The 14478-nt window shown below is 34.3% G+C and overlaps 1 protein-coding gene across 5 annotated transcripts in view; it reads right to left on the bottom strand.

The window, feature by feature from the left end:
* The window catches only part of USP25 (ubiquitin specific peptidase 25), a 161008-nt gene that overhangs the window by 42662 nt on the left and 103868 nt on the right, over positions 1 to 14478 (bottom strand). For all 5 annotated transcript variants that reach the window (XM_010833272.1, XM_010833273.1, XM_010833274.1 and 2 more), the window contains 4 exons: positions 11594 to 11664; positions 10665 to 10893; positions 9054 to 9254; positions 1269 to 1408 (listed from right to left, as the gene is read on the bottom strand). In XM_010833272.1, the coding sequence (XP_010831574.1) occupies positions 1269 to 1408; positions 9054 to 9254; positions 10665 to 10893; positions 11594 to 11664 (641 nt within the window). The remainder of the gene's footprint in view (positions 1 to 1268; positions 1409 to 9053; positions 9255 to 10664; positions 10894 to 11593; positions 11665 to 14478) is intronic.

Genomic DNA, 14478 nt, shown 5'->3' with positions numbered 1-14478 from the left:
CTAACAAATAAAAGTCCTAACTAGCAAATGCCTTAGCAAAATATGTTTTTTATATCAGACAAAATTATTTCTCCCTCGTATTTACTCCTGTGCTTTTTCTTCCTTCCAAAGGTGTCCTCTTCTATCATTCACCCAGATCTACTCAAAGAAGCATTTTTCAGGAATGCTTTAGAATGAGCAGTTCCTCAAGTTTTTTATAGTCTCTAGGGTATTTGCAGAATTTGGAATAATAATAAAAATCTATATTAATACATTGTTTTTTATGGTAAAAAGATATGTAATCAAACTTTTTCAAAAAGGAAACTAAATTAAAAAATAATTTATCAATATCACTTTGTTCAGCAAAATATAATTAAAAGACTATCCTATTAATTGAATATTTTGGTTAATATGGCCTTATAATATTAAAGACCACACTGTAATTAGAGGGTTACTGTTGAGATTAAGTTCAGTAAGTAGAAATTATGTGTTGAAATGTCCTCTTTTCTTTATTTCTCTGGGTGGGCATCTTCAAATCCTAAAATTAGCTACTGTGAAACCTATATTAGAGCTGTTTGTGCTCACTAATATAATAAAAAATATATACCTATAGCAACTGAATGGTCTTATAGTATGAAATCCTCGAAACATCTCTTAGAATATCATATTTACTGAAACACAGTACAATACTAATATGTTCAACTTACTGTTATTAAAAGACACAGCTAAATACTTGAAAATTACACTAAAGGAGGTTAATAATGACAATTTGACATAAGGTACTTGAACTATGCATAAACTGTTTTATAATATCATATTTATCCTGTTAATATTACTCGAACCTAGACTATCTAGAATTTTGTTAAACACAGTCCATGGAGAAATGAAAATTATACCCTACATTCCCAACTATCCTAACGTAAGACTAAATACGGAAGACAGGGTGGGAAGGAGGTAGAGGGGAAAGAAAAATAATGTTAAACTCCGTACTTCCCTTTTGAAGTTCCAAATCAAATGACCAGTTTGGCCTATGATTATAATTTTTCAGGATTATAATTTAACAGGAAGATAAAAACTGTTTTTTTCAAAAGAAGCATTTAAAAAGTTATAGCTGAGGAAATTACAACCTGGCAGTTAGGTGACACCTACAACCACTCATCATGTTCACGGCAGAGTCATCCCTTGGCCAGGTCTCTCCTGACTCCCAGACAGGTCACTCTCCTTACACAGCTAAGAAACCTCGTGAACATGGATGGGTATGCTCAGAGAGCTAAAAGAAAAATTCTTACCGACTGCAAAACTGTTTCAGGACTTTTATCTTCATGCTCATGTGATGCCTTGGTAATTATTCGAATGGTTTCTTCTTTCAAGTGCTTTGAGAAATCACTTCTTGATGGCTGCTCTAGATATTCTGGTTCTCCTGCTTGTGCTTCATGAGAAAAGAATCAGTTGTATATCTAATATAAATCAGTGAGTCTAGACTAAGATGAATTTCTCATTTACTTCTCATTTGAAGTTATACATTAATTTTACTTTATTTACCAAAAGAAAAGAATCAAATCTCAGATAAGTCAAATAATTACTGAAGAAAGAACTCATAGTTTATGCTAAGAAATTTATTGTAAGGTTTTGTTGTTGTTGTTAGGACAAGTATCAAAATCTCACTTTGGGTCATCAGAGCACCAGGTTGAGCTCCCTGTGTTACACGACAGCTTCCTAGCTATCTATTTTACACATGGTAATATATGTTTCAGTGCTACTCGCTCAATTCATCTCACCTTCCTTCCCTGCTGGTCCACTAGCCTGTGTGGGATGGGGATCGGGGTTGGGGGTGGGAGGGAGGTTCAAGAGGGAAGGGAAGTGTGTATACTTATGGCTGATTCACGCTGTTGTACAGCAGAAACCAACACAACATTGTAAAGCAATTATCTTCCAGTTAAAAATAAATTAGAAAAGAAAACTGTGAAACCTTAAAAAAAACAAATCTCACTTTAGAAAATCACTAGCATTCTACCAAAGAACAAGGGAGCAGGGGGCTGTACAACAATCCTGGTCTGAGTTTCCACAGAGAGCACAGTAGCTGTTTTTCTGGCCAGAGTATTCTTTTTCATACTTACCTAACAAAATCCTAACCATGAATGAACCCAGCCTTCTATCTTTTCTGAACCTGCTCCTGATAGTTACAGGACCAATATAAACTCAAGAGTTCAAATACTACTTCTGGGAAGAATTCCTAAAATTATGTCTACTGTCTATGTTCTGAGTTCTAAAACCACAGATGCAACAATGTACTCTGAATGTCCACTGGATATTTAACAGACGAGCCCAATATTTATCCTTATACAACCTATGAGGCTTTATATAATTGGGCCTCTGCCTGTCTCTCCCTCACCTTGTGTCCTTTGCTCAAAAAGAAACACATACTAGCCTTTTTTCAGTTTATCCAATACATCAGAGAAGAGGCTAACTGTCCAACTTCTGGATCTTTCCTCATTTTCTTCCCTTTGACTGTTTGGTCAACCTCTCACTCCTCCACCTAATAACTTCTATATATCCTTTTGCTTAAATGCTGTTTCCGCATGGAAGTATTGCTGATGACTCTGCTTCTAGGGGAGGGCTGCTCAGCCTCAGCACTACTGACATTTTAGGTCAGATGATTCTACGGTGTGGAGGGCTTTCCTGTGTACCCAGGCATCTATCTACCCACTAAATACTAGTAGTACTGACGCCCTCTCTCAGTGGTGACAACCAGAAATGTCTCCAGTATTGTCAAATGCCCTCTGAAGGTCAAAACCACTCCCAGACAAGAATTACTGCTCTACAGTAACTTATACTTTCATTTTAATAGCACTTTCCTACAATTATAGCTTCATTACTGTTATTTGTTTCAAGCCTACATTCCCTGCTATACTGTAAGAATCTCAAGAGCAGGGGTGTTATCTCCCTTTTGTATTCCTATTTCTTCCACACCAAGCATATAATAAGCACACAATAATTTAATGAAACAAATGAATTAATAAGCTAATGAAAGGGTAAAAGGAATAAGAATGTACTCTAAAATATTGCACAGTGTTACTGGGATAGGTTGAGTTCCTGCTCAACCAACTGGTGGGAAACAACAGGACTACTGTCATCCTTTCCAATATCTGATTAATTTAAAACCTTTCTCAAAGTGAAATATTATTAAAAAAGAAATACTATAATTAAACATAGATGCATGAGTATTCATTCATCCACTGAATTTTAATTAAGTGTCTATGTACCAGGCACTAGGCTAGGCACTGGGACTCAGTGTTAACAAAGTGGCCAGTCCCTGATCCCATGAAATTTATAGTTAACTATGGAAAAAGTTATTAACCAAAGAATTACATGTATGAATTGTGACATCATCATAATACATTATAGGAATAAAATGGGGCAAGGGTAACTTAAGATTATGGGGTATGAGATAAACTAACGTTTCAGTTGAAACATAATGAATTAGGTGGAAGGACGTATAGCCCATGAAGTGAACATGAATTCAATCTGAAGGGCTTCTAGTGTGGTCGAACTATAGACTATAGTATAAGAGGGGAGAAATGGCAAGAGATGATGCAGACAGGGATAAAACAGGGGCCTTTGAGTCATGAAAGTTTTAACGGCAAAAGGAAGTGGATAAACATTCTAAATACAATGAAAACACGCTGAGTTTAAAGAAAATTGTTCTGACTACATTGTAAAGAAAAGGTTAACGAATAAAGTAAAACCAGAAGTCAGTAAAAGTACTAAAACAGCAACATAAGCTCTTTATCTTGCTTAGAGAGCAATATTAGCAAGAAATGACTGTGCTTTTGGATAACAGAGACAGTGAGAAAGTGAGAATTTGTTAGATTCAAGATACATTTTAGACATAATGGTTTGGAGACTGACGTGCAGATGTCTTATATTTTGGATATGAGTCATTAGGATAATGGAAGTGAAATATACTCTGGCAAGGAAAACTAAAGGAAGAAATGATTACCATGTTTGTGACAGGAAAAGAAGTCCAAAAGAAGTTAAATGTCTCATTTCTAGACTTCCTAAGAACTGCAATGTTCTTTCAGTGTGCCTGTATGATACATAAAGTTAAGAAAATCTCAACCACTACAACTCCAGTTTAGCAGAGCTTCTGCTTCCTGAAGGTTTCATGATTAAGTGGCTTAAGTCAGCTATTTTAGGCCTTAACAGAGACAAACTTCTTGTTGCTAAAGCTTACATTACTTGTGTTTTCCCCCTCTGTCTCTTCTCATTGTAACAGATAAAACATCAATGCTTGACAGTAGAATGTGAGCTTAATGCAATGTGGGTCAAGAAATCCATCTGCTAGGACACTGGGCTAAGCCAGGGAAACCTGGACAATGTAGGTAAATAAAGCTCTTAAGAGCAAAAGTAATTTTATCTGATCAACACAGTCAAATATATGTAGGTCCTGAGGGTTAAGGTTTCCTTCCTTATAGGGATTTGAGTCCAAAAACCTTATGTGATGCTGAATGATTCTGCCTAAATGTCATACAAAACTATTTCCTCTAGACTTTTCTCTGTGCAAATATCTTCCACGGAACTTGTATGAGTGGTGCTGTAATCACAGTAGGTGAACCTATAAGGATTCAAGTTCTGGGAGTTTGGAAACAAAAATCCAAACTTCATTCCCAACATGTTTGATGAGCATGTGCCATTTTCAGTACTATGTTAGGTATTAATAATGTTAAGAAAAAATGACATAAGATTTACTCACTTTAAGGAACTCTCAACAAAATCAGAGAAATGTATACTGCATTACAATACAAAGTGCTAACTGCTGTAATAGACTTATGCACAAGGTCCTAGAGAAGCACCATGGACCCATACACACACTTGGAAAGATGTTGCATGCTAAGAAAAACTTCCTAGAAGAAATGCCAACTGAGCTAAGTCTTGATGGATTTGTAGAGAAGATTATCTTGGAGATGAGAAAGATGATTCCAGGCAGAAGGAATAGCATAAGCAAAGGCACTGTAAGGACAGATAAAAGATTAATAAATTCCTTGCTATTAATGAGCCTTTATAACGGTAAGCAAGACAAAATATAACTTTGGTACAGAGAATAGATTAGGACTAGAATAGTGGGAAAAAGACAATAGTTGCTACAGGCGTAATTAGGAACATTCATAAAGATCTGGGGCTATTAGAGAAGTCTTAAAAGTGGACAAAGTTTCAAGAATAGTGAGGACAAGAGGACATTTTTCAAATGAGGGATACTTCATGAGCAAAACCATAATGACAGGAAAAGACCCTACAAGCCAGAGTGATAGGGAACAACCTGGTTTAGATGAAACGTGCTTATAGTGGCCTTGGAAGAATTACAAGGGATTCAGATTTAATAGAGGGAAAATAAAAAAGAAAAGAGGTTTTAACTTTATTTTGTCAAACCAGAAGAGTAAAAGATATGTTCACTAGAACAAACAAAATAACCAGAGGAGGAAAATAAAAAGCTCATTCCACTACCCAGAGAAAAATACTTAAAGAGCACTGCTTCAAAGAACAGCAGTCCATTTTCCTTATAGAAATGCATTTAAACTCAGTAATTCCCCCAAAGCAGTCTATAAAAAGCCATGCTAGGCTGGCTGGCTAGAATATCAGAGAAACTTTTAAAGGCTTCAGATTCCTAGGTAGCACCACAAACAGAATTCTCAGGAATGTGGGAGGTAGAGGCTTAGGAACCAAGTTAAACCTACAATTTATCTAAGAAAAAGTTATAACAGCACCACATATTTTTGACTTTCTTTCCTAAGGTAGAGTTATTTGGGTTAACCTTTTAAAATGGCTGCACTCCCATACACTGAAGATCACCTCTGCTGCTCCTGCTGCTGCTAAGTCACGTCAGTCTTGTCCGACTCTGTGTGACCCCACAGACAGTACCCAACAGGCTCCTCTGTCCCTGGGATTCTCCAGACAAGAATACTACAGAGTTGCCGTTTCCTTCTCCAATGCATGAAAGTGAAAAGTGAAAGTGAAGTCGCTCAGTCATGTCCGACTCTTAGCGACCTCATGGACTGCAGCCTACCATGCTCCTCCATCCATGGGATTCTCCAGGCAAGAGTACTGGAGTGGGTTGCCACTGCGTTCTCTGGAAGATCACCTCTAGGAAACTCATTATTGTGATTTCAAAAGGGAATGAAATCAAATCAGAAAACATTTAAGGGGCATCTATCATGTGTCATGTATTATACTACATTCTGGAGATTTAAATAAAAACATGACTTGGTCCCTGCTTTAAAGGGACTTAAAATACTGAGGCTACTGAAAATATCCTGAAAATACTGAGAATATTGTCCACTCTACCAGATCATATCAACTTATTTTTGACTTGTAGACCATTTTTACTTCATTTTTCTACCCTTATTTTTTGGTTTCAGTTTCTTTTTTGCTTTTAAAATCTGAGTATACTATATAGATATATTGTAAGGACTTCAAATAGTTTCTGAGTAAGATATGAGTAACACAAGCAAAATAGTAATTCAAGCAAAGTTCTCTCTTCCTCAGAATACAGTTTTATTCATATAGTCTACAGCCATGATGCTTAATCAGAGGTACACTCAGAATTATCTGAACATCTTTTAAAAAATATATACTCTAGACCCTTCCTCCATAGATTCTGACCCCAATAAGTCTCAGATGGTATGTCCTCAGAAACAGTCTCCCAGGTAATCCTGATGTATATACCAGTAGTAAACAACTGCTGGCTAAATCTCTAAACATAAGTGTTAAAGTAAATATTCTTTTGCAGATTAGAGAGGTAGTGTGATATGGACTGAAGAATACTTTCCTATCACTTATTTCTTAGTTTCAATAAGACAATGAATCATGCTGAAGAAGTGATGCCTATGGATTTTTTTTGGTTATCTATTAGCAAAAGAGGAACAAATACTCATTTAATTAATGCTATATAAATTGATATTCTTATTTGGAATATCATTCTGAAGAAACTGGATTTTAATGGTTCTTAGGTTATAGCTTAATTGAAAAGATTTTCAGGGAGAGAAGAAAAATCACTCTGATGGATTTTATAAAGAAGATCTCCTTTTATTACTTCCACTAGTCACTCATAATCCTAATGTACACCTGAGAGATAAATACAGGTTCTCTATGATATTATGAAAGTATTATATCAAATTAAATTCTTTGAAAACTGTAGGGAGAAACAGGAAAAAAAAAAAAACGGCATGGGCATTAAAGTAAAATTTCTATACTAATAAAAGGAGATAAGTAATTCCAATGAACAATATAATAGATTCTCTTATTCAACTGTGTATGTTAAATTGCCCTGCAGTGGAAGATAGATTTCTTAATGTGATATGTAAGATAAGATAGTGGTAGAAATCAATTTTTAATCAATAATCTCACACACATCCCAAATTTGTAGATTTACAATATTCTATTTCTATTAACTCAAAGTGCCTATTTCTAGCAATTCTATAGAGGACACACAGTTTTCTACTGAGGCAGTACTGTTATTGCCTTCTAACAACTCAGTCCTGAAGATAACTATCGTAACAGTTACATGTGGATTGACCTTTACCATCTCTTTATTTTTGTTATTCTGGCTCCTCTCAGCTGCATTTCTCATCGTTTTTTTTTTTTTAATACTAAAAACTTACAAAACAGGATATAAAGTGTGTAATAGGAAGTACTCATCAGAATAAAAAGGATATGGAGCATATAGATGTGGCCTTTTCATAGAGAGGGAATATAACAAATGTAAATGATGGGGAAAAGCTGGCAAGTCCTGTCAGATAGGAATATTAGTGGGGAATATGTCTTAGTTTGACTTAGTAAAAATAAAATGTATTAAGTCTGTAAATTTAGATACTCTTGTGAGAAACAGAAAAGATGAAAAGCAGACTGTATAGAATTTAATATTGTGATGCTACAAAATATAAGTGAACCAAGAATAACCGGGTTGGAGCCTGGCCAATGAATGCTGCTAGGACTCAACTATTCAATTTGCATGAAAACAAGTTACAAGTCTGGAAAGATTTGTGCATGCCTATACATCAGTCACCACAACATACTGTAGTCTTACAGATCTCTCATTCAAAGAATAAATCCATCTAAAGTTCAAAGGAGAATGCTAAAATTTATCTAGGTAAAGGTGCCTAGGAATCTGTCTGTAAAGACAAAATTAAACAAACACCGAGAACACTTTCTTAATAAAAACAAAACACACAAACCTTACAAAAAAGGGTGATTCAAAATGATCCACTAAGAGTAAATTAAAAAAAAAAAAAAGGGGAGAGACAAATAAGTTTAAGGAAAAGATCTAATTTATCTCTTCTCATTTCCCTAACCACTAAACAGAAATAGTACCTTCCTACAAAATGTCATCTTAAATTATATTCACAACTTAATCATATGATGAATCTTAAAAAAACCATTGGACATTGTATTTTCAAATGTGTAAGAATGTATTTTATTTTTGTAATCCTTAATATTTTATTGATTTCACCAGCTAATAATTATAGAATTGTTAAAATATTTATATTTTTATATACGTCTCATTTGTTTTATAGATTGCATAGATTTTCTTCACTTGGAATATATTAAAAATTTAGTTGCTGCTAATTTGTCTTTTACAAATCTGAAAAGAATCAAATAAATACTCTACATTAACTAATACTATTTACCAGTAGTGTTATTTTGCTTAAATATGAAATTATTAGTGTGCATTCCCTTGAAAGCTTTAGTGAATTGGCGGTTTCACAGTTTTTCTAGGTATCTTGCCAGGAAAAGTCAGTCAAAGTAGGCAACATGCATAGATGGAGAGTTAGCAGAATCATCTCATTCAGCTTAAAAATGGTATATACGTATATATAGTGTTCTCTAGCACTATCTAGCAAAGGGGTAAACTAAATTGTTGCCTTTTATCTCTGAGTGATGGAATTTCAGATTTTTTAAACTGGAATCTTCCTACTCTAGGATAAAGTTTTTTGCTCTTGCTTTTACAATGGCCGTATTTTATTTTTACAATAATTATCCATAAATATGAAATTGATAAAATGCAATAAAAATGGACTAACCTGTTGTCACAGAAGACTCGGACTCTCTCAATTTCTGAGATGCTAGAAGTTTTTCCTGCAAGGCTTTCTGAGCAAGTTGTGCATCCCATTCTTCTAGTTCTTTCTCAAATCGCTGGTTGTCTTCCTCAACAAAATCTCTTAAGTCAGGGGGTAGTGTTTCTATTCCAACAAGGGCCTGCCCAGTTTCTTTATTAAACTCCTCTGCAAATCATATTTCAAAAACTATTATAAAATTAAGGATTAAAAGAAAAATGCAAAGTTCAAAACAGAAGGTATTTCAAGTGTTAAGGTCCAAATTATTACCATCTAGCAAATCAAGATTACTATATATTAAAAGAAAACTCAAACAAATGCTCAGAAAAGCAAGATGCAAATATGTGATCACCCATTATAGGTAATGTTCTCAGCTTTTATTTTTATTCTGAAGAGTAAAAAAAATAAAACAAGACATAAAGCCAAAATTGTTGCTACTCAAACACTGACATAGTACTACTTTTTCTACTATAAAATACCAGATACTTGATTATTCATGAAGTAAAACTTACCACAAAATGAGAAGTAACACAAAACCTCAAAGCTCAAAACAGAACTAAAATTCTTTTCCATCTGAAGCAATTATTTCAATATATTTATATACAATTTGAAATCTAATCAATATAGCAAAGTTTTTTTTAAAAAATCACATATATAGAATCTAAAAAGGTTACTCAACCTCTACCACACACACATAAATTAAATTTTAGGTTTTCAGTCATAAATCCAGCAAGTTTTGCTGAATGGTTAAATACAAAAGGAAAGTTGATTTCTATCAGTCTCAACAAACCTTTATTACGTGCTTTCTTTTTTATATGCAAAGTCTATATTAGAATATGAGAAATAAAAAGATTAAGACCATGTCACAGTATGACATGGTCCCTATCTGTGAGCAGATCAGAGTGAAGTGGGAAAGGCAAGCCAGCATATAATTCCAGCACAATAAGTGCCCAGTACAGGTATGCTATGAGAAGGTAAGAACAGATACTTTCTGGCAAGTTCAAGAAAAACTTGGCAAAGCAGATGACACCTGAATTGAATCTTGAGAGATGAGCAGGAATTAGGCAAAAGAAGAAATAAGATCATCATTGGCAAAAATAAAAAACATTAGAACATATTGATACAAATATGTGAAATGATTTGGTGTCACCCAAAGAAGTTTAAATATCACTCAAGTATATAAAGTTTGAAATGGAGAGTGGTTATAAATGAATCTGGAGAGACAATTAGAAGCCATATAATGGAGGCGTTACAAGTTAGGGGAAGAAGTTTGAATATGAGTCAACGTGTGATACAGTCATGAGAGGGATTTTAGCAAGGAGAAAAAGTTCAATTTATATTTTATAATAGTTACTATATAGTTAACTTTGAATAGAAAATATATCCCAATTCTCAGCCCTGGTCACATTAATTTTCAATTCCAGTTTTCTCACTTATAATAACCCCAAAGCATTTTCCAAATATATCCATCACCTTCTTGAATAAACTACACTTAACTAATTACACTGGAGACAAGAATCAAATTAAAGAGCTACTTATTTTGAAATATATATTGCCCTATATATTTCATATTCTTACCTTGTATTAAGAATTGTGGTTTGTCATTTATGTACATTAAACAGTATGCACTGGCATTTCTGTAACCACCAAAAGAATCCCTCACTAGCTCTTCCCATGATGATTTTGTTACAGCAATATCATTGTACTTCATCCACCTGTTTTCACGATGATCAAAAATGTATGCCCAGTAGTGCCCGGCATTAGCTTGACCTTCATGAACTAAAACAGCATGTAAACGATAAGGAACCTAAACATGAAAACAGAGTTAAACTGCAGTTAAGTACTCTATTATAATCACATCTCATGAAAATCACAAATCATCTGATGCAAGGGTTCCCTCGAAGCAAATGTTTTTTAACAAGAGTAAATTGGCCGGGATTAGAGTTTTGAACAAATTAAACTATGAAATAAAAATAGGCAGGGAAGAGGGAGGATAAGTTAACTAAAGACATGTAAAGCAGACAGGTGTGTAAATAGGGTGATTTTCAGAACTCTGGAAATATATTTGATTTATTTAAGCTATCTTTATAATAAAGAATTTATATAATGAATATGTATACATTTAGCACATGATTTGTTTAAATTTTCATAATTATAAATTGGTGGGTAAGTTCAGCAAAATGGCATATATAAAGAGCCATTATATAAATCTCAGAAGTTCAAATGTTACTGACCCCTTTACTTCCTCACATAATCTTAGTATCCTTAAACAACCATATAATTTCTCCCATATAATTTCTTAAAAATACTGAAGCACTTTGAAAAATTTTAATAAATTTTATTACAAAATAATAAAATAGTAGGTAATACAGAAAATACAGAGAAAAGTAATATAAAAACCTTAAAGTTCAGCAATTTTATAACACAAAGTATGAGAATTAAGCTAACATAAAGATAAAATTTGTAAATAATTTAGATAATGCTTACTAGCTCAAAATTCAACTTACTTGGATCATAGATTTGTCAGAGTACATTAGCTCAATTGTGCGATGGATTCTAGATATGCTTTCCTGTAAATCTAAGGACAGAAGATGCCATTTAATGATCAAAATCAAGTATGTTTCCTCTGAGACTTGTAAGGTAGGGAATGAAGGTTTTCCTACAAATATGCTAGAGGAGTAAGAAAAAGTTTCTAAAACCCTTCTTAAAAACATTACTATTCAGAATACGTATAAAATGAATTCAGTTCTCCTTAATAAAAGATGCAGCACAAATGACAAATTAAAAAGCAAACAAATATGGTTTATTTCGAAAACAAAGAGCAAAAAAACCTGAATTTTGTTTAAATTTATAAAAGAAGGTTCCAATGAAAATTAAAGTTAACCCCCCACACCCATATTTGTATAAAACAGGAAAACTTTACAATGAAATAAAGTAACTTCATCACATATCACACACACATATACATACATATGTAATTGAATAAAAATCCACTATAATCACCAATGGAAATAGAGTTGTGAGACTCCCATTACCCACTATTTCTACTTCAAATAGAAATCTATCCTACATAATTACTTAGAGGCAGGGATGTACACAGCTATATTACCCATAATAATTTTTAAAACTCAGAGACAACCTAAATATCTGTCATACAGTATAACCACATTATTCTATGAAGCTATTAAAAAGAATCAAGCAGACAACATCAAAGCCTACCAAAAAAATAAGTAACTTTACAATAGGAAAGGCCTTTTTTTTTTTTTAAAGCTTGATAGAAAATCCAATAACCATAAATGCAAAGACTCCTCCCCAACTTAAAAAAAAAATCTATAGTATAGAAACAAAAACAAAAACCAACATAAAGAAAATCAAATGACAAACTGGAAAAATAGTATCTGCCACATACACTACAGGTAACAGGTTAATAGGGCTTCCCTGGTAGCTCAGCTGGTAAAGAATCTGCCTGCAATGAAGGAGACCCCAGTTCGATTCCTGGGTCGTCAGGAAGATCTCCTGGAGAAGGGACATGCTACCCACTCCAGTATTCCTGGGCTTCCCTGGTGCCTCACACAGAAAAGAATCAACCTGCAATGCAGGAGACCTGGGTTTGATCCCTGGGTTAGGAAGATCCCCTGGAGGAGGGCATGGTAACCCACTCCAGTATTCTTGCCTGTAGAATCCCCATGGACAGAGGAGCCTGGCAGGCTATAGTCCATAGGGCTGCAAAGAGTTGGACACAACTGAGCAACTAAGCACAGCACAACAGGCTAATATTCACAGCATTTAAGTTTCTATTAGGCAATAAGACAAACCATTCAATCTAAAAATTGGGTAAATATCACAAGTTCATTAAAAAACAGAATTTCACTCATGATTAATGAAAGTGAAATCAAGACACTGTAATAGCATTTTCATTTCAATTATCAGACTACCACAAATTAAAAGGTGCCCAGGGCTAGGGAGAATACTGGGAAACAGGGTGTCTCACACAAAATTAGTGAGACTCTAAACTGGTTCATTGCTTGGAGGGGGTGGGAATCTTTAATACCTGATCCATAGGTCCAAAATATGGACATGTCTCTCAAGTTCCTCAATTTAAAATGACCAAAAGTGGACTCATCATATTCCTACTTGCTTCCCCAAGGTGGAGGCGACCCACTATTCTGCCCTTTTACACAATACATTCTATCTATTTAGTTATCGATACCACCAAGAGTAACTGAGGGAATCAACCCTAATACCCCTTTGTCTCTCACCTCTAGTCAAGGACCCACATCTGTCAGCTGTCTCCCAAGAATAAACCAAATTCATTTCTTTCTTCCCTACATGCTACTTCCCTGGTGTCAAAAGCGTCGTAGTTTTCAGCTTTCTGACTGGAATCTTACAGAAACAAACACAACATGCCTAGTTCAATAGCAAATTATCCAACAACCTAACACAGTATTCAGGAAAAACTATGTGCTTAAGTAATGTTCACTAATGATTTCAAATATAAAAAATTCCCTTATAAATGAAAATACTAAGGAAAATCTTCACAGTAACTAATGCTGTTAGTTGCTCTCCCACCTTATTGACTATTAAATTAGGACTGCTCTTTACTTCCATATTGTCTATAAAGCATCTAGTTGGGCTTTAAAACTAGATTTAAAACCTAACAAGTGATGTTGTTTAGTGAAAGTCCAACCTTTTGAAATAAAAGAGGAACTCCTAGATTTTTTCCACAGATTAAGAAAAATGATGATAAAGTCTACCATAAAATATACACATCACTTCATTTTAGCAACACTGAAGTAGGAAGGAGATAATTTCAGAATAAAGGAGCATTTCTTCCAAGACTGGAGAGACGGCAACTTAACACCAACATGCTCACTGCTTCTCCCCTCCCAGAGCATTGTCCTTATTTTTCTTATGCTAGTTACAACTAGTTACAGACTGGCACTGAGTTAATAGATCATATTTGGAAATCTGCTAGAGCAGACAGAAAATTAAAATTCACATTTCTAATTCTTCAACCTAGAGAAAATGTTTTTTCACTTGAACTCAGCACAGGCATCAAGGGAGGTACATAGTTGGTTATGCACAAAATCTGATGCTGGATGATGTTTCACCAGTAGAGTACCTGTGAATACCAACTTGATATAAATTTAGAGCACTAAACCAGAAAATCAGACCATCTGCTAGGTCATTAATCAGCTAAGTAATCCAAGGAAAATCTTTTGGTCTCTCTAAAACTGATATTAAGATCATAAAAAAGGAAGCCAAACGAGCTCATCTTACGGGAAACACTTTGTACAGGGGGAAAAAACCCCCCAAAAAACCCATTTTTAATATTTACATATGAAACCCATAGATGACCTCCCTTCTCAATTTTAACATTAACCATGTCCAT

This window comes from Bison bison, unplaced genomic scaffold (assembly GCF_000754665.1).
Source record: "Bison bison bison isolate TAMUID 2011002044 unplaced genomic scaffold, Bison_UMD1.0 scf7180017863372, whole genome shotgun sequence".
NCBI classification, from domain to species: Eukaryota; Metazoa; Chordata; class Mammalia; order Artiodactyla; family Bovidae; genus Bison; species Bison bison.
Note: the sequence above shows the minus strand (reverse complement) of the source record. Positions and strands in the feature narration are given on the sequence as shown.